This window comes from Scophthalmus maximus, chromosome 1, assembly GCF_022379125.1.
Source record: "Scophthalmus maximus strain ysfricsl-2021 chromosome 1, ASM2237912v1, whole genome shotgun sequence".
In the NCBI taxonomy this organism is placed as follows: domain Eukaryota; kingdom Metazoa; phylum Chordata; class Actinopteri; order Pleuronectiformes; family Scophthalmidae; genus Scophthalmus; species Scophthalmus maximus.
This window is the reverse complement of record NC_061515.1, coordinates 14764397-14784303: the sequence shown is the minus strand read 5'-3', so window position 1 is coordinate 14784303 and position 19907 is coordinate 14764397. Positions and strand designations below refer to the sequence as shown.

The window sequence follows — 19907 nt, the reverse complement described above, 5'->3', positions numbered from 1 at the left end:
TCAAGAACTTTTGTTAATGAACTTAACACAACTTCCACATCACTCTAGTGCTAATACTAATAAAAAGGGTCATTCAAGGTAACCATTACTGTCCTACTCACACTTGCATCTTCAGAGTACTATTATCTCTAACAGAACAATTTGAAGTGGCATTTGGTACATTACCTTCACATTACTGTTGTTTTCTTTCTATGCATACACAAAACAAGTGGGTGATCAATAAACATGCTGTTTGTTCTAATATGATTATGACTTGTAAACATGGCTGTGATCATGAAAACATGGCTCAATTACTCAGGTATAATTAAATCATGAATTTGAGACAGGAACAGTTTCATCACTTTATTAATGAGTTTAATTATTTATACCAACAAACAAAAACGGTCTCTCTCCCTCAATCCCTCGCTGTTCATCATCTCCTTTATCCAACAATTCTGTTCCCACCAATGACATTTTCCCTCAGACAAGGATGATAAAAGAGCAGAGTCACAGCAAATTAAAAACTAACTGTGACAGGTCAGACAATGGAAACATAAACATACCATCATGAAAATAGCACATTGTCAGCTCTTCATTTAGGAAAAATACAGGGAATAATATTCATGATTTCACACATACGTGCATGCTCACCAGGTATCTGTGGAACATACGTAGGGTCAACAGGTCAAACAAACCCGTCACACTCATGTGACACAGGGGGGGCAGGAAAGTCAGACACAGGAGATGATGTACGTCAATGGATAGATTCATTTTTCTCTTCTCCTCCACACACGCACACGCACGCACGCAAACCCTCCCTACACCATAAACCACCTCAGATTCAGAGGTTTGTAACATTCGCTTAACACTGTAGTTAAATGGAAAACTTCCAAGTTCCAACCTGTTGGCGAGCATGTGCAGCTTTACACACAATGATTGAACGCCACACTCCAACATCTGTTTACAGTATCTTGGATGTCAAATTGTTTTGCATGTGACATTGCTGGACTAAAAATTGGAAACAAAAAAAACCCCAAATCAACTTTTACCACCCCAGTGGAAAAGAAAAGATTCCCCCACTCCCACCCAGCCCAAAAAAACACAATACAATAAATAAAATACTTATGACGACATTTATGAGGAAAAAAAGGGAAAAGATGTGAAGAGAGAAATGGAGGGAGAGAGAATTCAATGGAAACATTTTGTTCTGTTTTTCCCCTCGTGAACCAGGGGCTGAAATTAAATTGTATTTACAGACTGCGACTGAGGATAAACAGTCCGGCCGCTGCTGCGCCGGTCTACTAGAGAAAAAAAATTACAAGAACAACAATATAATAACAATAATAACAAAAATAACAAAATAAAATAAAAGGTACTTGATATTTACAGTTTAGCAGTGAAAAAGTAGGAGGAAAGAGGGAATCAGAAGGCAGAGGGATGAGGGGGGAAAAGGAATCGGGGGGAGGCTCCAAATGCTGTTTGGTTTCCAGGGTTTGAGCATAATTTCTGGTCAGATTATTACTGATATTAGTGGAAGTAATATACTGTGGTCAACATGGGCTGAACATGCACATTTACGTGGCAGAAGAAAGAATATAGTCCATGCCGACAACGGACCGTTAGGCTGCGTGAAACCTTTTAGATCAGTTCCTCTCACCATAACTGGACAAGAAGAAAAAATGATATGAGAGTCGCAGGCAGGCTGTTTGGGAAAAGGACAAAGAGGGTTTCAACAAATCTCTCCAACACAGCAAAACAACAAAATCCTCCTCCTGCACAAACAGTAATTTTACTAGCTGAAATAACAATGACAAGCCGGGTGTGCAGTGAAAGCAGCCAGAAGTCTCCCTTTACCCTCTACACCTGATTCTACGCTTTCAACATAACCATGCCAATATGAAAGTTAACACCTCAAAAGTGACAAAAGTAATGAGGTGATGATTCACCCTACAGTGCTAGGCAACTGTTTATGACATGTGAAACATTGAGGCTTCTTCATTAGATGGAAACGGAGCCCCACCCCCCACGGCTCCCTCTGTGTGAGGTTATGTTCACTGCAGGACAGTACAAAAAACTCACCCCCTTGCTTCCCCTCTACTCCCTTTGGAGATGTGCAATACTCACTTGAAACACTTGGTTTCCAGCTTAACCTATGACAACATGAGCTTATACTGAAGAAACTGAAGATGTGCACTCCGCGCGTACAGAGCTCCCTCTCATTCACATAAAAAGGCAGTTGAGGAGCTAATATTCAAAAAGAAACGGTAAGATGGGCTGTGGTGCCCTGCTTCGCAATAAAATTTAAAACCACCTCTAAAATGACATGGACAAAAATCCGCTGATAACGTTACTATCCGGTATCAAACTGGGAGATTTAAAAAATAAATGTTCACATCAGGTCACCACTGGGCTGAGTGAACTGACAGAGTAGAATTGAGTGTAGAAAATGACAGTAGAGCAACTAGTCTACACGGTGGGTCGTACAATCAAACACTATGTCCAGTACAAGTCTGCCATTCTTGACCCCACTAAGATGATTGTCAATATTAGTCAGGCCTCACGTGGCCCTCCCTCTCTACTCCACAAGCCAATCAAGACCCCATTTATTGGCACCACGGCCACACATAAAATTAGCGAATAAAAAATAAAAAGAACGAAATAGGGATAAAAGTCAACCGTCAATTATAATACAGAAAATCCACACATGTACAACCCGCCAACCTCATCCAAACATCCAACCCAACCATTGTAATGTTTGTTTATTCTAATGGGCCAGACAGGGGCCAACCTGGACTAGAACTGCAGCTTATGTTGAGCCCACACGAGGCTTCCTAAGTGTCCCTTACACAACCCACATCTTCCTGAAGCTAGCAGCCACGGAAATTGCTTTCTATTGGAAATAGTTCATATTTAGGGTAAATAACAATGATAGGTGTAGGGGTGTGTGTGTGTGTGTGTGTGTATACGTGTGTGTGTGTATGTATGTATGTATTTTGTCTTAAGGGTTTGGAGCCAGGACAAAGGTTGAGAGGGAGAAGAGCAGAGAAGAGAAAAGGAAAAGGGGAAGACAAAAAAAGAAACGGATGACAGAGGGATGGATGCTCAGGTGCTGTTGTTGATGGATCCAGGTGCTGAGCTGGGCTGGGCGGAACTGTCTGACACACTGCCCTCTGCAGGGAGAGAGGGGGAATAACAATTGTCCCAAATAAAAAATCTCAGAAATAACTCAGTTATATTTGTGATAGTTAATCAAATTTATATTTCTGTTTTCATTGCTTGATAAAATATATTATATTTTGAACAATACTATTTCAGTATCAATGGATGATCCAAATTAAACATTACTGCATTTTTTTATTACCTTTTGGGCCACACAAATAATGCCACTTCTCTGTATGATCTATCAAAGAAAACTGTAGTTTAAAAACAGTATAATTTCATATAGCAACACATACCATGTGAGGCAGGCGATGTCTGTGCACGAGCGTGAGGAGGAATGAGTGTGGCATTCAACTGGGGCTGGATAGACAGCTCTGACGGAGCAGAAAAGAAACGTTAGGTATGTTAAACCAAACATAAACGGCATGACAACCAATCGTGTGAATCTATGTGAAGGTAATCAAAGGCCCAAAACAAGAAACCAAAGAGTTAAGGGTCAAAAACTGACCAACGGGACTGAAGTTGAAGAGGAGCGGCAGTTCTCGTCCGCTGGGCAGGCGGGTGTTGGGCTGGCGCAGCTCATCGAAAAAGGCGTGTGCACATGCCTCCAGGGGAGAGAGTCTAGTCACAGGCGTGTATTCCAGCAGTCGAGAACAGAGGGCAATGGCCTCTGGTGGAGTACGAGGCTTAAACACCTGAACAAAAAAATGAAGAGAAGTCAGTCGCACAAGGAATTAGTTTATATAAATCCTAGATCTATTCTTGCACAAATATGAGTCTTGTGGATGACAAGTTTAAAACCATTAAATTTTACTTTCGTACAACTCGGGTTATTTTATATTTTCCAATTGGATAGTTCCTCTTCAGTGAAGAGCAAAAAAACTGCATCAGAGATTCGTATACATAAATACTAAAATCTCACACAGAGTGTGTCTGTGTTTAACGGGAACCCAGCATTAATATACTCCAGTGGTGGGAACATACCTTTGTCCAAGGGTGTGCTTTGATCTGTGGGAATTTGAACTCTGTGTAATTCGGGTTCATTTCCCGGATCTGCTCCCTCGTTGGTGTCCCCAGAACCTGAAAAATCCGAGTGAAATGTGAGTATTTGTGCATTTTAATCAAAATAATAAGTATGTCCTGCATGCCTATGCACGAGGGGAGGAGGGTAACCCAAATACTATATTGTCATTGAGCGCTCTCCACTTAATAACATTTAAATTTCAGGATAATGTTTAGCTGTGAGGTAAGAATCAGCTAAAATTGGATTTTGAAAGAAAATATTACCCCCACCAAGGAAGTTGTTTTTACCCCTATCTGTTGGTTGGTTTGTCTGTAAAAGCGATTTTGCAAAAACTAGAAAAATGGGTTTCCACAAAACTTGATGGAATGATGGGAAGGGGGAAAGAAAGAACCAATACGATTTTGGTGTGTATCCAGACTTTTTTAAAAACATTTTTTATAATTTTAAATCAAATTTAGTACATGGCCTTTTATTACATTTTCAACAATTTCCCAGGGGATAATGAATGAATCATGATGAAAGAAATCTGGCACATTTATGGGATAGATATCTATGAGTGTGTGCAATTTGGTGCAGATAAAAATCTGCTTTAGATGTGGTGTCATAAGGGGACTGTTGGACCTTGGCAGAGGTATTCGCTCTACTGAGTGCTGCTGTTAAAAAAAAATAAAAAAAAATATATGCACTAACAGAAATATTGCATTTTCAAGCTGTTCCCAAACTTGTATAAATTCAAAATTTTCATCATGTCTAGTATCTAGTGGCTTGTGCCATCAGTTTTTTTTCTTCTACTGTTTGCAGCATCCTCACTGTACCTTGATGATCTCTACCAGCTGGTCCACACCACTATCCCCGGGGAAGATGGGCTGGCCCAGCAGAAGCTCAGCCAGCACACAGCCCGCCGACCAGATGTCAATGTTGGACGTGTAGTCAGTGGCACCAAAGATGAGCTCTGGGGCACGATAGTACCGTGAGCAGATATAGGACACATTCGGCTCCCCGCGAACAAGCTGCTTAGCACTAGAAAGTGGTGGGTGGCAGATGAGGCAGAAGAAAAAGGGAGGTTTCTCAGTGTGTTTGTTGCAGCATGTAAGCAAACAAGACAGGGACGGCGGGAGGTACCTGACAGATATAAGTCAAAACAAATCACTACACAAACCGACAGCCAACTAAACAAGCATGCTGAGACACCGACAGTAACCACAATGGAAAGAATGATAGCGACAGACAGACGTGTCCAGAGGCAGCGTCTGTTACTGACCTGCCAAAGTCACAGAGTTTGAGGATGGCCGTCTCTGGGTCCACCAGGAGGTTCTGGGGTTTGATGTCTCTGTGACACACGCCCTGGGAATGGATATAAGCCAGACTGCGGAACAGCTGGTACATGTACACCTGAGGGGGGACAAAGAGGGTTGGCGTGAAGCCAGACAGTGTTTAACAACAGAATCATACACACTCCAAGAGGATGCCCTCACTATTGTCATGTCTTTCCCTCGTTCTTTTGCATTGTCAGGTGATTCTTGACTCACAGGATTTGTCCTGTCTATAATACTTTAGAAGGATTTGTGCAGCGTTTATTTTCAATTTCAAAGAGCTTTTTAGAACCACATAAATAAGAAATGTGGCCGGAGTGGCTCAGTGGAAAGAGCAGGCACACATACTTCGAGGTTTATGCCTCGACGCAGAGGTCCAGGGTTCGAATCCGACCTGGGACAATTTCCTGCATGTCTTCCCCCCTCTCTCTCTCACCTAGCTGTCCTGTCAAATTAAAGGCGGAAAAAGCCCTAAGAAATAATCTTTAAAATGTAATGCCGATGTCACTATCATACCAGCTAAAGTATTAAAGGATGATGGGAGACCAGCAGGGGCAACATGTCTACTGTATATGAAACCATACAGAAAGGACACAACCGCCTCCAGCATCAAAATCCACTGTCACAGCAATCCCACTATTAGTCTATAGATATACATCTCCCGACAGCCTGCAATCAAATACAATAACACTATAACTTAAATAACTGACTATGGGGCAAAATAATCTATTGTAGAATATTGAAGTTTGTCAATTTACATACAAACAATTCTAATATCTTCTAAGGCTTTTTTGACTGAATTCAATGTTTTTAAAGAAAGAGAGGGCGAAGAGGAAGACAATGAGAGACATGGTAAAAGACTTGCGACCAGGGGCAGGGAGGGGGGAAGAAGACCCCAGACAGGCTGTGATGGAAGTGTGTCACTGGAGGAAGGAGAGATTACAGAGGAGAGAGAAAATGGGAGAGATCAGTCTGCATCTCAAATCCACGGGGGAGCAGCTGAGGAAGGGAAATGGGCCATGAGACAGTTATATGTCCTTTCTGCTGCTTTAGACACAGTAAACAAACAAACACCCTCCCTGAAACGAGCCCCTTTTAAACAGAGAACTAAGTGTATTATAAACACGTTCATTCCCATGGGGCGATTCTTCCCTTTCTACTGCCCTTAAACAGTGGACAAACACAAACACGAAAATAACGGATTGTTTTTACATCAAGATAATTACGGGACAAAACTCTGCTTTCCTTTTCCACCAAATTTCAGTAAAAATAATGTAAAATAGTTGATTAAACTGAATCAGCAAGACAGGTGAAATATTTACATCTAACACATTTTAATGTAACAATATCAGCTATACACCTCATCAAAGTTGCAGGTTATGACTCAAAGTTATTGGTTCGTCTTCTATGCTTCAGAAGAAACACATCAAGCCAATGCTGTTAGGTCGTCCGGATGTCAGGGTAGAAATTCTAAAATGTATTTCAGATGCATTAATCCCACATCACTGCTCAAATGAACTTGAAAAGTCCACTTTATTTGCATTTACATCTTTTAGATAAACAGACAGATGCACAAGCATTGTGATCACAACAAGTAAGAGCAGGCAGTAATTGCTTCTAGGATTATTACTTCACTTTTCATTTATAACATATAGAGAAATGAAGTGTGTAATACCTGACTAACTTAACTTGAATCAACGTTTCTTTCGTAGTGTGGTGAAAGCCGTGAAGGGAAAACATCAAGGAGAAGACCAAGCTGTGTGTGTATGTGTTTGGTATCTACCCACCTTAACATAGATGATGGGGATGGTAGTCTTGGCCTTGTTGAAGTGCCGAGCCACCCTGTACACTGTCTCGGGCACGTAGTCCAGCACCAGATTCAAATACACTTCATCTTTCTGGAGAGGGGGAACAACACCAAGAAAGAGGGCTGTTTAGTGGAAAGTGAGATGTAATCAAATCCAAATCAAAACTTCAAATCCAGTGCTAGGAGCATAACCAACACAACAAACCCATCTCAACACATGTTGTCTATGGGATACGTGAGTTTACGAAAATAATTACTATTGCTGTAAGCAGTAATGAGCTATAATAAGAATAATAAAAAAATATTTATAATATTTGCCACAAAGTGACTAAATGAAATATTGCAAGTTAGGGTCATTGATATTGCCCTTTCATGCGCTATTTTATTCAATGATTGTATAAATGAAGATACTGTGCGATGCCTGCTGGGTCAGATTTTGCAAAAAAATTAAGTACATGCCACTGTGGATAAGTTGCATATAAAGATGTATCTTATTCTGAGGAATTCAGAATTTGAAGACCAAAACATAATCTTTCTTGTCAACATTTCACAGATTCATCATCTCTGTTTTTGTTGCTTGGGTTCTTTTCTTTTCTTTCAAGATCAGGTGATATAGCCAGTGTTTTTTCAGATGCAGATACACTTCTGGTAAGAGCAAACCACAAACAATAATCTGAGAAAGTTAGTTTAAGTAAAGATAGTGGATTCATGCTATAATAAAGACCAAGTTTGACTAGTCCAGAACATGATTCTATGAATCTTCCTCGAAATTCCAAATATAAAAGTCAGTGAATAAATACCTTCTCTCCACTTGAGTAGAAGAAGTAACGTAGCCTCACAATATTGCAGTGGTCCAATTTCCTCATAATTTGCAGCTCCCTATTCTACAATGAAGAAAGGGAAAAAGAAAAGGGGAAAATACAGAATGTGAATTTTGCAAAAATATAAACGTTCACAGCAAATGTAAACCGTTAAGTTTATCATATTCTAATCCAGACAGGGGAAGAGCATTACTTGTAATAAAACACAATAAAATCAACATTAGCAAATTGCTTTACTGTAATTACCAGGCGGTGTAAACCTGTCTTAACTTACCTTAAACCTCTTGTCTTGGAGAACTTTCTTAATTGCCACCATCTCCTGGCTGTCAATGAGGCGAGCCTGGTAGACCACTCCAAAGGAGCCATTTCCTATAACCTTTATGTCTGTGTAAGACACTTCCTGTGGGCGATCGGGACCCTGGCCTGGTGTGGCTACGACCGTCGTCACTTTGCCACTGTCTCCTGCGGATGAAAGCACAAATGCACCTTGTTAGAGAGAAAAAGATTGTAGCTTCTTACCTAAGTTACATATCTCACCCTTGACAGTTTACAGACGAGCTTAAAATCAATAAGGGTCACTCACTCGCGCTCACTGTTATCTCAATTACTTCCATGTCCCCCATTCCAATAACAAATCAACCCAAGGATGAGTTGATGTATTGTTGGTATTTCATAAGAACTACCTGGTGTGATCTCAACCTAAACTTATCCAACATTGTGACTGTCAGGCGTACGTTTGACCTTGGAAATCACGCAGTGAGATGCACAAGATCTAACAGCCCCTGACAGCTCGAGTTTGGGTCAACTAACTGCTCACTGTTTTCCATGCGTGCATGTGCTAGGCCATGAATGATTTGACAAATCGGCACCAGAAGCAATGACACTGGGATGGGAAGAACAGCCGAAGAGAGGCCCATTGCCAAAAGGCTTGTCAGAGCCTGTGATGAAAAATTGCGTGGACAGTAGCACACCCAGAAGTGCTACCATTTCCTGGGCTTGCTCACTTCGCCTGTCTCAACAGGACCCCTCCTGATCCCTAGTTGGTCGCAGAGTCTCAAAATGGAATCAGACAATGGAGTATTTAGGTCTCTCTCATAAACTGATGAAAAAAGAAAGGACAGCCATTTGCCTTCATCAAATGATATTTGTGTCTATATAATGATCTGCTGAAAAATAAATAATGATTTGATATAATCTGAATTAGATTAAGATCGCCAATTAATTCCCAATGACGAGTGAAAACTATAATTTTCTGGCCTCAAACTTTTTCAAGGTTAACAGTAAACAGCAGCCAACAGCGTATCATGAGTGGCCTAGATCTGATCTCTACCCCCAGGTCAGCAGGAAATATTAAGCCGTTGAGATCAGTCACAGTGCGGTTCCTTCGAATTCCTGTATTCCAGCTCCACAATACACTGCTTCTCTGTTTCCTTTTAGCATCACTTTCACACTCTTTTTAAACTAGTTAAGACAGAGGGGAGCACATTAAATATGGAGCAGCTGTGGTATGATCATCCCTTGAATAATGAATGCACAGATGAGCATTCTGCCCGGCTACCAGTGAATGGCCTTGGTTTCTGATGCGTCAGTGCAAGGCTGATGAGTAAGAGGAAAGGGATGAGCAAAGTGACTTTCATCACACCCACACTTATAGGTAATTAGCTTGGAGCTTGTTTGCAAGTGTAAACCCCAAATACACTATTAACTTGATATGATGATCAGCAACTTCACTGGATAAATGATAACTTGTATTTTACATTTAGTAACCTGTGGGAATTATAATGGCACCTTAATTTACACTGGGTGTGGCTTTTCATCTATTCGTCTATACAACTCCCTTACTCCACCACTGAAGATGTATCAATTGACCAGAAACTGATCACAGTAACATATCATACATTACAAATAAATTATCAATCTGTAAATTTGCTGTTCAGAAAAATCAACCTTCAAAACTTTTACAGTTCCTGTTTCACACCACACAGACTCAAGATGGCGCTCATGCAATCACAGATTCAAATGTTTCTTGTTATAAAAACAAATGTGAGTAAAATAACTTTTGAAATGGGCATCTAGTTGTGTGAAAATACATAATATATGAAGGAGCTTGTAGGCCAAATTTAAAACTAACATGGGCAACAGAGACAAGAGCAAACCAGTGACTGTAACATGGTCTCATGCACTAGAACAAAAACGAGGGGTGAGAATTAAACCATTTGGTACAAACTGAAATGTGGCAATGGCACCAAGTATTGAAAACTCAAGTAATGACTCTTGATGAATGCTTGCTCAGATTTGTACTCATTGTTTGACGGACAGTTTCTGATTTAAGACATTACTTACTTTGGTTAAGTCCCTCTACAGTTAGTCGCTTTAGACTACATTTTACATTTGAGTGATCGGAAAGAATGTGCGACTCGTGTTTGTTTGGCCAAATGTAATCACTTTACGTCTGTAATAGACACAATCCCTCAGTCTTTGATCAGCCAAGAAGGATAGACATTATTTCACCTCTTCTTTCAGTCACACTCCTGCTCTGTCATTACATACTGTTTTTCCAGCACTGCCGAAGACGCCATTTGGCTTAGTTGTTCTGACTACTAACATGTTTTGTTTAAGGCGTCAGACAACTGACTAAGCATAAAGCAGTGATTCAATCACGACCAGTTATTCCTTCACTGATGTACCAAAACCATTGATCATATCACCATTACATGCTGACAAGTTGTTGAGGTTAATGGACACATCTGTATTATATGTGTGACTGGCAGTATTGGCAGAATCACAAAGAGTAGATGTAACACAAAGCAGCATTCTCAACGCTAAAAGTTTTGTTATCCTGATTTACATAACAAATTGAGTATGGCGTTTTTGGACAGCTTAGTCTTTGGTGTGAAACCGTCAGGTTAATTTGGGGGAAAAAAGGTGCAGATGGAGAAATTACTTAAATTTTAGTTAGATAACTTGTATAGATTCAAAAAGCTAGGAGGCCGTGATTGCTACTATTTACTGTAAATGAGACCTGGCTTTGCAGACTGGAACCGACTATGTGTTCATGCACGGTTAGTATTGAGTCTAAAACAGCAGTTTTGTTTGGGTTTCTGCAGGGTCCAGGCTCCCATGACAAACTGAGCATGCAGAAAAGTCATCTTGCATTTGAAAGCAGGTAATGCGAATGGTCCACGTGCTGACGATCTGCCGATTGGCTTCAAATACTTGAGCAAAAATGTTGATCTTTGGTGTATTCATTGTCTTTGTTAGTCCTATCACCTGTGGTAATTATCAGTTATTGATATAAATCAGTATTTTTTACCTATTGATTCATAAAAACGGCACCAGTTTTTCTTACGTTATTTGACACGAGAGCCATTTCCCGTTGTCTCTCAGTCTGTCCCTCTGCACACAGAGATTCACCCCTACAGATCTTCAGCCAACTGCTACTGCTGAATCGCTGCATGCTCAGTGAAACGACCCCTGAGCACTCTGCAAGTTCTTGTCATCACACCGAGGAATCCAACTGGAAGCAGTTTACAAATGTTTCCACAACAGCAGCCTAAAATATTCTCTCTTTCGTGATTTATAAGTTTCTCCTGGATGGATTTGTGCAGTGGACCAGCTGACTGAGATCACTTCACGTACGAGTAAGTGCAGACATCCAGGCAAGCAGCTAGATAACGTTAAGATAAGGTCAACATTTGCTAGTCAATCAGCAGCTGGAACTGGGGAATATTCACTGAAAATAAATTTCAACGTTACACTGGTTTAGTAAAAGAAACCTAACGATAGGTTCATGATCGGACTGAACCGAGGACGGCGCTTAAGACCTTAAACCTGATCATGTTGAGCCTGCTCTTCACCAGCGTTAGCACGAGCTAGATCCCTCACTTGATATTAATGTCGGATGTATCCGAGCGTCGGCTCACACTGGCTCTCTCCCTGGGTTACAGTGTGGTTAGATGTGATGTCAAATGTGGAACATTATCTATCGTCGAAACGCCAGAGGTTTGGTCTTCTGCTTGGACCGGCAGCTAACGACGGCGTTAGCTGTGCTGTAAAAGCCCTTGATCTCAGTGGCTCCTTCACGAAACACACAGCTAGCGTTAGCCGGACAGCTAACTTGCGTTAGCTAGCCAGCTACGGTTAGCTCCGCGACAATGATCGACAAAAAACACATTCCGACACATTTATTTCAACATAACGCACAATACAAGCCCTTGTGTGTATATTATACTCCCCCGTGTGCATTGGGCGCATCATAAAAACGCGTAATAAATACTCACTGGGCAGTTTCAAATTCCCGAAGCTCGTCGAGCTGCTTCCAGTGGCTTGTGGAGCCCCAGCTTTTCCTGTCGAGCTTCCGCCGGCTACTGCTGATCCGGCACCGGCTGCAGCGGATCCGGGAGCTCCGGGAGGCTCAGCGAATGAGCTGGTCCTGGCCCGCCCGCTGCCGCTCATATTTGTGTGAACTAAAGCCGGGGCGAGGTTGAGCGTTGTTAGCAGCCAGACCGGCACAGACGTGAGCTATCTCTATGTGTGTTCTAATATTCGTTAAAAAATAAAAACTACACTTACAGCGTTCTGTACAGGCTGCCCGTCTCCCCCTTTCTTCCTCTGTACAGCGATGATGGTGGGGGGACTGGGGAGAGTTGACGCACGACGACGTAAGACTCGCAAGGGATGATGGGAAAATGAGTTGTCCTCATTCACAAGTACCAGAAAAAAACCCCACTCAGTTGGCAGGTTATTGTACAACTAGCACAATTGTAAAACTGTCTAATACAACAGTCCGGTGTCTTCGTGGAGGTCGCGGTGTTCAGTTTTGTTTTGAAATTATTTCAGAGATTATTCCAACTTTTTGGTCATTTTGTAGGATGAAGCCTGTGGTGCTGTTGAACCGTATTGCTTGATACAGGGAGGTGTTTCTGTTATTTAGCCCACACTCATTGATATTAATCGGGTGGACAAACAGCACCACAATTTACAAAAATCAACCATGAAGTTGAATCAACACCGTGTTGTAAAACCTCCATGGGGACAGGATCTATCGCGGGACTGTTGTATGTGAGACTGCATTGGCAAAGTGTTCCTAAACTTTATGTGTGAAGGAATTGCCATACGATGTCTCACAACAATACCCTTTTTTTTTCCTGGGGAAAGGTACTCATCAAATATGCGATCAGTAACATAAATAAAGAGATGTTCTTTGAATACACACATATTTATCACTGTTGTCATAAAACCATTGATTGTACTTGTTTCACTTGTGCCAACTTTTATATCCTGCCCTGCTTAATGAAGCTGAAACAACATCTCTATTATCTTCTATTTCCGTTCGATACAGTATTAATAGAAGATATGTAAAATGTGCAGTAACTGTACTTTACGTTTATGTATTGAAGTTGTTAATTCCGGAAAAAGACAGACATACACCAAAGCAACTTATATATGTTATATATTATTATTATTACTGCTACTATATATATCGATATCCACAAATAAATGAATAAAACGATCGAATAGTGCTTCTACTACTAATAATAATTAAAAACCAAAAATGTGGCAGTGCTTTATCAACACTAGAAAAAAAACTACAATTCCCAGCAGAAAAGAGCAGTTTATGATTGACAACCAGCATGTCCAATCACAGGATCTGAAATGTTGAAACTACCGCATTGGGCGGGCCTTCGCAGCACAAGAATGGAGGCGGTCGGCGGGTAAACGTTTCTTTACACGCGTTGAAATGAAATTTCCCACGGACGCCGCTCAGTTTTTTCATTTCCACGCCACGGAGGATGACGAGGGAGTGAGAAGAGACGGCGGCCCGTGTGAGACGACCGCACCGGGGATTGTCCAACGACAGCGAGCGTGAGGTAAGGGGGAAAGAAGGGCCCGCCGTTGTAGCCGGAGAGCTACGGGGAAAAGTGTGTAGCGCCGCCTGACGGACCGCCCGGCGCACCGGGCAGCCGCTGTCAGGAAACCGCGGTGTCGAGAAACAGGTCTGCGATATCGGAGGGAGCGCCGCCAACAGCTCTCCATACGCCATCGCACTGTGAACAAAGATATGGATGAGAATTTGGGGGAAAATCAGACAATGATGAGTTCGTCTCTGTACGACGTCGTTAGCAGGGGAGGGCCTTGGTTGGCCGGCGCCTGGGGAACGCGAGGTTTGTCCTGGGGTTTGTTCCATAATGTCAACACTGCTGGAGGTGTCACGTGTGAGAGAAACATCATATTTGAATAATTTAATAACTGCTGATTTATGTACTGACACTGCCCCAGTGTTACATGTTGTCATTTCTTGTTTTTGTTTTTGTTTTACAACAGGTGTGCTCTTATACTGGCCGTCTGGATGACACGAGTAGACCTCGATCATTTGACACAGCGGTGAAATTTCACTCCAACACTCATCTGTCACAGATCCATGATCCACCCACAGTCCACATAAAACATCACATACACTCTCACACACACACACACACACACACACACACACACACACACACACACACACAGAGCCAGCATGGCGGAGCAGCAGCAGCAGCAGCAGGAGGAGGAGGAGGCGGAGGAGGGCGTTTACGTGGAGCACCAGTACATGTGCAGTGAGTGCCACCAGCTCTTCAACACCCTGGAGGATGTGCTGATCCACCAGCAGATCCACACGGGACAAGAGGGAGAAGGAGAGGAGGAATGGGCGGCTATGACCATCCAAGGAGTCCCTGAGATGGGGCAGACGCAGCATTACCAGTGTCTGGAATGTGGCATCCTCCTCATTAACCCAGAGGAGCTGCTGCTGCACCAGGAGATGCACATGAGGGAGGCGGGTTTGGAGGTGGAGCATCAAGGTGATGCCTGTTTGTTTGTTTGTGTGTGTGTGTGTGTTTTGAGCAATGTGTGTGTTGAGATATTAATGATGTACCATAGACAGGCTGCACATGATGCTGTTCTTTGAAAGTGAGCTGATTTGATTCTGATTCTAATCACAAGGAAGCAAACAGACCTCAGGAAAAACTAACTACAGACTCCTCCGTACTATCGCACTCAATTGTTAGGTTGTCAGGACAGAGTGTAATCTACGTAATTGCTCCTGGTCACTAACCGTTGTGCATCTTGACTGTTCACCAGAGCTCTGCGAGGTCATGGAGACAGAGGAAGGCGGGTCAGAGGCTCAGATGTCGGGACCGGTTCAGTACCAGTGTCTCGACTGTCTGGCTCTGTTTGATGCACCCGAGACATGGTTGGAGCACCGGCGGTCCCACAGCAGGAGCAGCACGCACAGCAACAACGAGCCCACGGTGAGCTGAGAAACTTACAGTTTGCTGACGTGGTGTAGACTAATTTGTGTTTATTTTTTTTTAAATGATCAAGTAATAAGGGGAAGTCCAAATTTATTATTTCATAAATGATTCATTACATTTCTCATTCGCTCACACCATGTAATTATGCAGATGGACAAAGCAGGCACGTTGAGCAGTATTGTGCCGACTTCTTCACAATCCTCTTCATACAATGTTTGTTTAGTTATTACACCTAAATCAGTAGCTTGATTGTAATTTTATTTTAATAGCAATCTCCCTGAACATTATAGGTTACATCTGAAACTGGAGCCGTTTGACAAGTGATATTGATAACAGCAGTAATTAACCTATAAAGTCCTTTATGTGTGCACAGCACAGACTCAGTTTCTTCACTCTTTGGGCGATGGGAACAATTTTAAATATTATTCCTAAAAATGGAAATGATGCACTTACAACTGTTAACGATATTTCTACAAACTGTGTGGCTGTGTATTCAAATTTCATCACAATTGTCTGAGCTGGGCCGTGTAGCCAGCACAGAGCGTCATCCTGTGACTATACTTTAATGTACGTGTCACGGCCAAACCACAGACATCCAGTCGTCAAAGCTTTTTTTATCTACTAAAATAACTGAATGGGTGACAGCAGTTCTCAAATGTTCAAGTATCTTTGCTTTTTTTTTTTTTGCCCTTGCAACAGGAGTATGTGCTACAGCCCGATGGCACCGTGACTCCTCTTAACAGTATGCAGAACTGTGTGCTGAGTGAGCAGCAGGCCGGGGAGATCTTGGCGCAGGTACTTGGGATTGTAAACGCATCACAACAGAGGCAATGATGAATGGTTTACGGGGGTCTCAGCGTCATTCATTTTTTCTCTGTACATTGTTGTGTATTTTTCTAGGTACTTGCTCAGCAGCAGCAGCAGCAGGAGCAGCAACAACAGATAAAATGTCAGTCTGTCTCTAAAGCTGCTGCAGCCTCCCGCTCCTCCCTGCTGCCACCTGTGACGGCGACTCCCGGCTCCGCAACCATGCACCTGCAGATTCTCACGGCTCAAGTCCTGGCTGACAACTCCACTGTATCCAGTCAGCACCGCTCCAAGCTGCCTCCCCTGTTGCCCGCCGTCGGCCGAGGCGCCTCTGCAAAGCTGGGGGTCTTGGAGAACGGTGTCCAGACACTGGAGCTACGGTTGGCCCCCGTCGTCCAGGAGCTGCAGCAGCAGCAGCCTACGGAGGTGGTGGTCATCCACCCGTACGAGTGCTCTGAGTGCTCCCTTATCTTCCAAACTCCAGAGGATTTCCTCCAGCACCAGGGAGAGCACTTCCTGGGCCAGGACAAAGAGAGCGGAGAGACGGGGGTCATGGGTGGCTTCGAGGAGGCTCGAGGGAGGGAGGAGGCGACGGAGAAGGCGGAGGACATCAGGATCAGATTGTCCGAGAAGAAAGAGGCCGTCTGGGCCAAGCCTCAACAGTGTGAGCTCTGCAACCGCACCTTCACCTCCATCAACCGGCTGGCTGCTCACAAACGCGTGCACGAACAGGGCACGCACGAATGTCCAGAGTGCGGCAAAGTGTTCAAGAAGGCAACTTCGCTGCAGACGCACATGCGCACACACTCTGGTGTGGCCAGGTACTTGTGTGTAGACTGTGGCAACGGCTACACCACTGAGATGACTCTCATCATGCACAGGTAAGAGGCTTGAAGACGGCACCACGTCCGAGATAATAATGAGCGACAGGCTCTGACGTGACCTTCTGACTTGTTTTCTGTCCATTTCCTTATTGTTTCCTGCAGGAAGTCCCACACTGCTGACCCTCTTCACAAGTGTCAGTTCTGCAACAAAACCTTCACCAACATGACCAAGTACCTCTACCACCGTCGAACCCACCTCAATCGCGATACAACCGGCACACCCACTGCTGCCTCTATGGTAGTACTGTACAATAACGATATCCAGTTGTGTCCGCAACCCTTATCCTTAGTAACCCTTAGTCACATTAGCCTTGACATTTAATGTAACATACGCTTGTTGTCTTTCCTAGAGCTCAGCTCCAAGACGAGCATCTCTCTCTGCACTTGCCATCCTAGAGAGAGCCAGGGAAAAGAGGAATTCCCATACTGAGGCAAAAATCAACATGCTGGCCCCTCTCACAGAAGAAGAGATGGAAAAACTGGGAGAAGATCCTATACTTAGTTCTCAGATTCAAGTAGAAGGAGGTGAAGTGGAGAGACAGGGGCAGGACAACGACATGGAGTTGTCAGCCCCACTTGAAGGAAGCACTGACAACCACCACCAGCAGGAGGAGGAAGCCATCAAGGCTGCTCCAGCCACAGACCCGGTTCCCATTGATGACACTGGTGTAGGAGTCACGTCAGGGGCCCCTGGCTCAGCAGAAGCTGCTTCTGCTGCGTCAGAGAAGGGGCCCTTCTCTTGTCGCGCATGCAGCAAGACCTTTCCCTCCCAGCTGCAGTTAGTTCAGCATCGACGCAAGTCCCATGTCCCAGAGCGCAGCTTCGTCTGTGGCATCTGCGGCAAGTCTTTCAAGAAGCAGATCCACGTTCGCAACCACATAAGAACACACACTGGCGAGAGGCCATTTCAGTGTTCTGACTGCGGCAAAACCTTCTCATCTCTAGCCAATCTAACGAGGCACAACCTCATCCACTCGGGTGTGCGGCCGTACCGCTGCGATGTCTGCCACCGCTCCTTCTCACAGTCCTCCAACCTCCGTCAGCACAGCCTGCTGCACTCCAACACCACCACTCTGTGCTGCCCTGACTGCCCCGCCACCTTTCGCTGGCCCACCAAGTTAGCAGCACATCGCTACACCCAGCACCCAGGGTCTCCAGCCCCTTTCTCCTGTCCTCACTGTGCGGCTGGCTTCCTGAGCAGGAGGCAACGAGACAGCCACTGTTTGGAGCAGCACCCCACCCTGGTGCAGGCAGCTGCAGGGATGGAAGGGGACAAAGAGGTCCACCACCAAGCACAGTTGGACAAAGACCTGGCCTCAGAGCCCTCCACCTCAACCGCCGTAGAGACAGAGTCAGGGGATTCAGGCAGTCTTGTGCGGGGGGGTCTAGATTGCAACATTTGTGGGAAGAAGCTCAACTCTCCTGCCAATCTGCGTCTTCACAGACTGAGCCACTTTGCCTTAGGCCCTGGACGGCCGCGGTGTGCCACAGGGAAGCGGCCTAAAGCCCACCAGTGTCCCGTCTGTGGAAAGAAGTTTGTGTCTTCCTCTGGAGTCACACTTCACCAGCGCGTCCACACTGGCGAGCGGCCATTTCCCTGCCAAGTGTGTGGCAAGCGCTTCCGTCAGAACACGCATCTGCGAGAGCACCTGCGCACACACTCGGGCGAACGTCCGTTCCGCTGCGAAGTTTGTGGAAAGGGTTTCATTCAGAGTATGCACCTGGCTGAGCACCGCCGGACACACACGGGTGAACGGCCGCACGTCTGCCTGCTGTGCAGTAAAGCCTTCAAGACCTTCTCCAATCTGAGGAACCACAAGAAGACTCATGCCAGGCAGCAGAGGCTGGACGAGGAGGCTGCCGCTGCCACTCAGGCTGCCATGGAGACCAGCTCGGTTGTGACAGTGGTGGAAGCGTCGGCGGCGGAATTCGCGAGCAGGCAGTCTCAGCTCCTCCAGATGCAGGCCTCCGATTTTCAGCAGGTCAGAATTGATTTGTTACCTCATCACAAGGCATAGAAACCTAGTTCAATCCAATCTAGTGAACAATTAATAAACAATTTTAGGTGAAAACAGTTGCGCCAGAGGATTTAATCAGCACGTTTAAATGTGATTGTGTACCTGTTGTTATTCTGATTTTGTTCCCTCCTCTTAGACACAGGGCACTAATACAATCATGTGTAACGAGTTTGGGGAGACCATCGCCATCATAGAGACGAGCGACGGAGGAGCGCTGCCTCTGGAGCAGGCCTTGGAGATCTATCACACAGCCCTGGAGAATGGCCTCGCCATGGAGACGGTCGCCGTAGACGGACTGCAGCTTCTCTGAAGACCAGTGCCAGTCAAAAAAACCTCTAATCGATTATTCAGAGCTCTTGCTGAAATGAGCCTTAATGACGACCGAGACACAGACTAACTGACTACTGCGAAGTTGAGAACTCAGTTCCGAGTAGTAATTTACTGGAACCAGAAGAAATAATAAATGCATTTCAGCAAACACACCAAAGTTTGTCCACTTCCCTCAAGCTATGAGAGGGGTCAGTGCCGAAATTATACGTACATTTAAAATATGGAATTCATTCTGAATACGGACCATAGGTTGTGCCTCATAACATTTATATGATTCATTTTTATCGTTTATATGAGATGTGATTTTCTTTTGCTTAAAGGTTTGGTCAATGAAATAATTCTTTTGTAAATAAGTGACATCAATAAATGTTTTTTCAAGATCACCAACATTTGTGAGCAGTTGCCTCATTAAATAAAATTTGATACATCCAGAGTCGACAGCAGAAATGATGTGAAGCTCATTATCATGA

The 19907-nt window shown here is 44.1% G+C and overlaps 2 protein-coding genes across 2 annotated transcripts; one reads left to right on the top strand and one right to left on the bottom strand.

Annotated features, from left to right (window-relative positions):
* Nucleotides 1-328: 328 nt before the first annotated feature.
* Nucleotides 329-12826, bottom strand: gsk3ab (glycogen synthase kinase 3 alpha b). The gene is made up of 11 exons (XM_035642244.2): nt 12676-12826; nt 12384-12569; nt 8378-8565; nt 8083-8166; nt 7263-7373; nt 5424-5554; nt 4978-5182; nt 4123-4218; nt 3647-3833; nt 3435-3512; nt 329-3149 (listed from the first exon to the last, which is right to left on the bottom strand). The coding sequence occupies exons 2-11, from the start codon at nt 12556-12558 to the stop codon at nt 3082-3084; spliced, it is 1323 nt and encodes a 440-aa protein (XP_035498137.1). The 5' UTR covers nt 12559-12569; nt 12676-12826; the 3' UTR covers nt 329-3081.
* Nucleotides 12827-13777: 951 nt separating this feature from the next.
* On the top strand, nt 13778-19820 carry znf526 (zinc finger protein 526). Its single transcript, XM_035641172.2, has 8 exons — nt 13778-13973; nt 14428-14945; nt 15226-15395; nt 16098-16193; nt 16299-17086; nt 17192-17327; nt 17440-19071; nt 19244-19820. Exons 2-8 carry the CDS (start codon nt 14624-14626, stop codon nt 19415-19417), a joined length of 3318 nt encoding a protein of 1105 aa, XP_035497065.2. The 5' UTR covers nt 13778-13973; nt 14428-14623; the 3' UTR covers nt 19418-19820.
* The last annotated feature ends 87 nt before the right edge of the window (nt 19821-19907 follow it).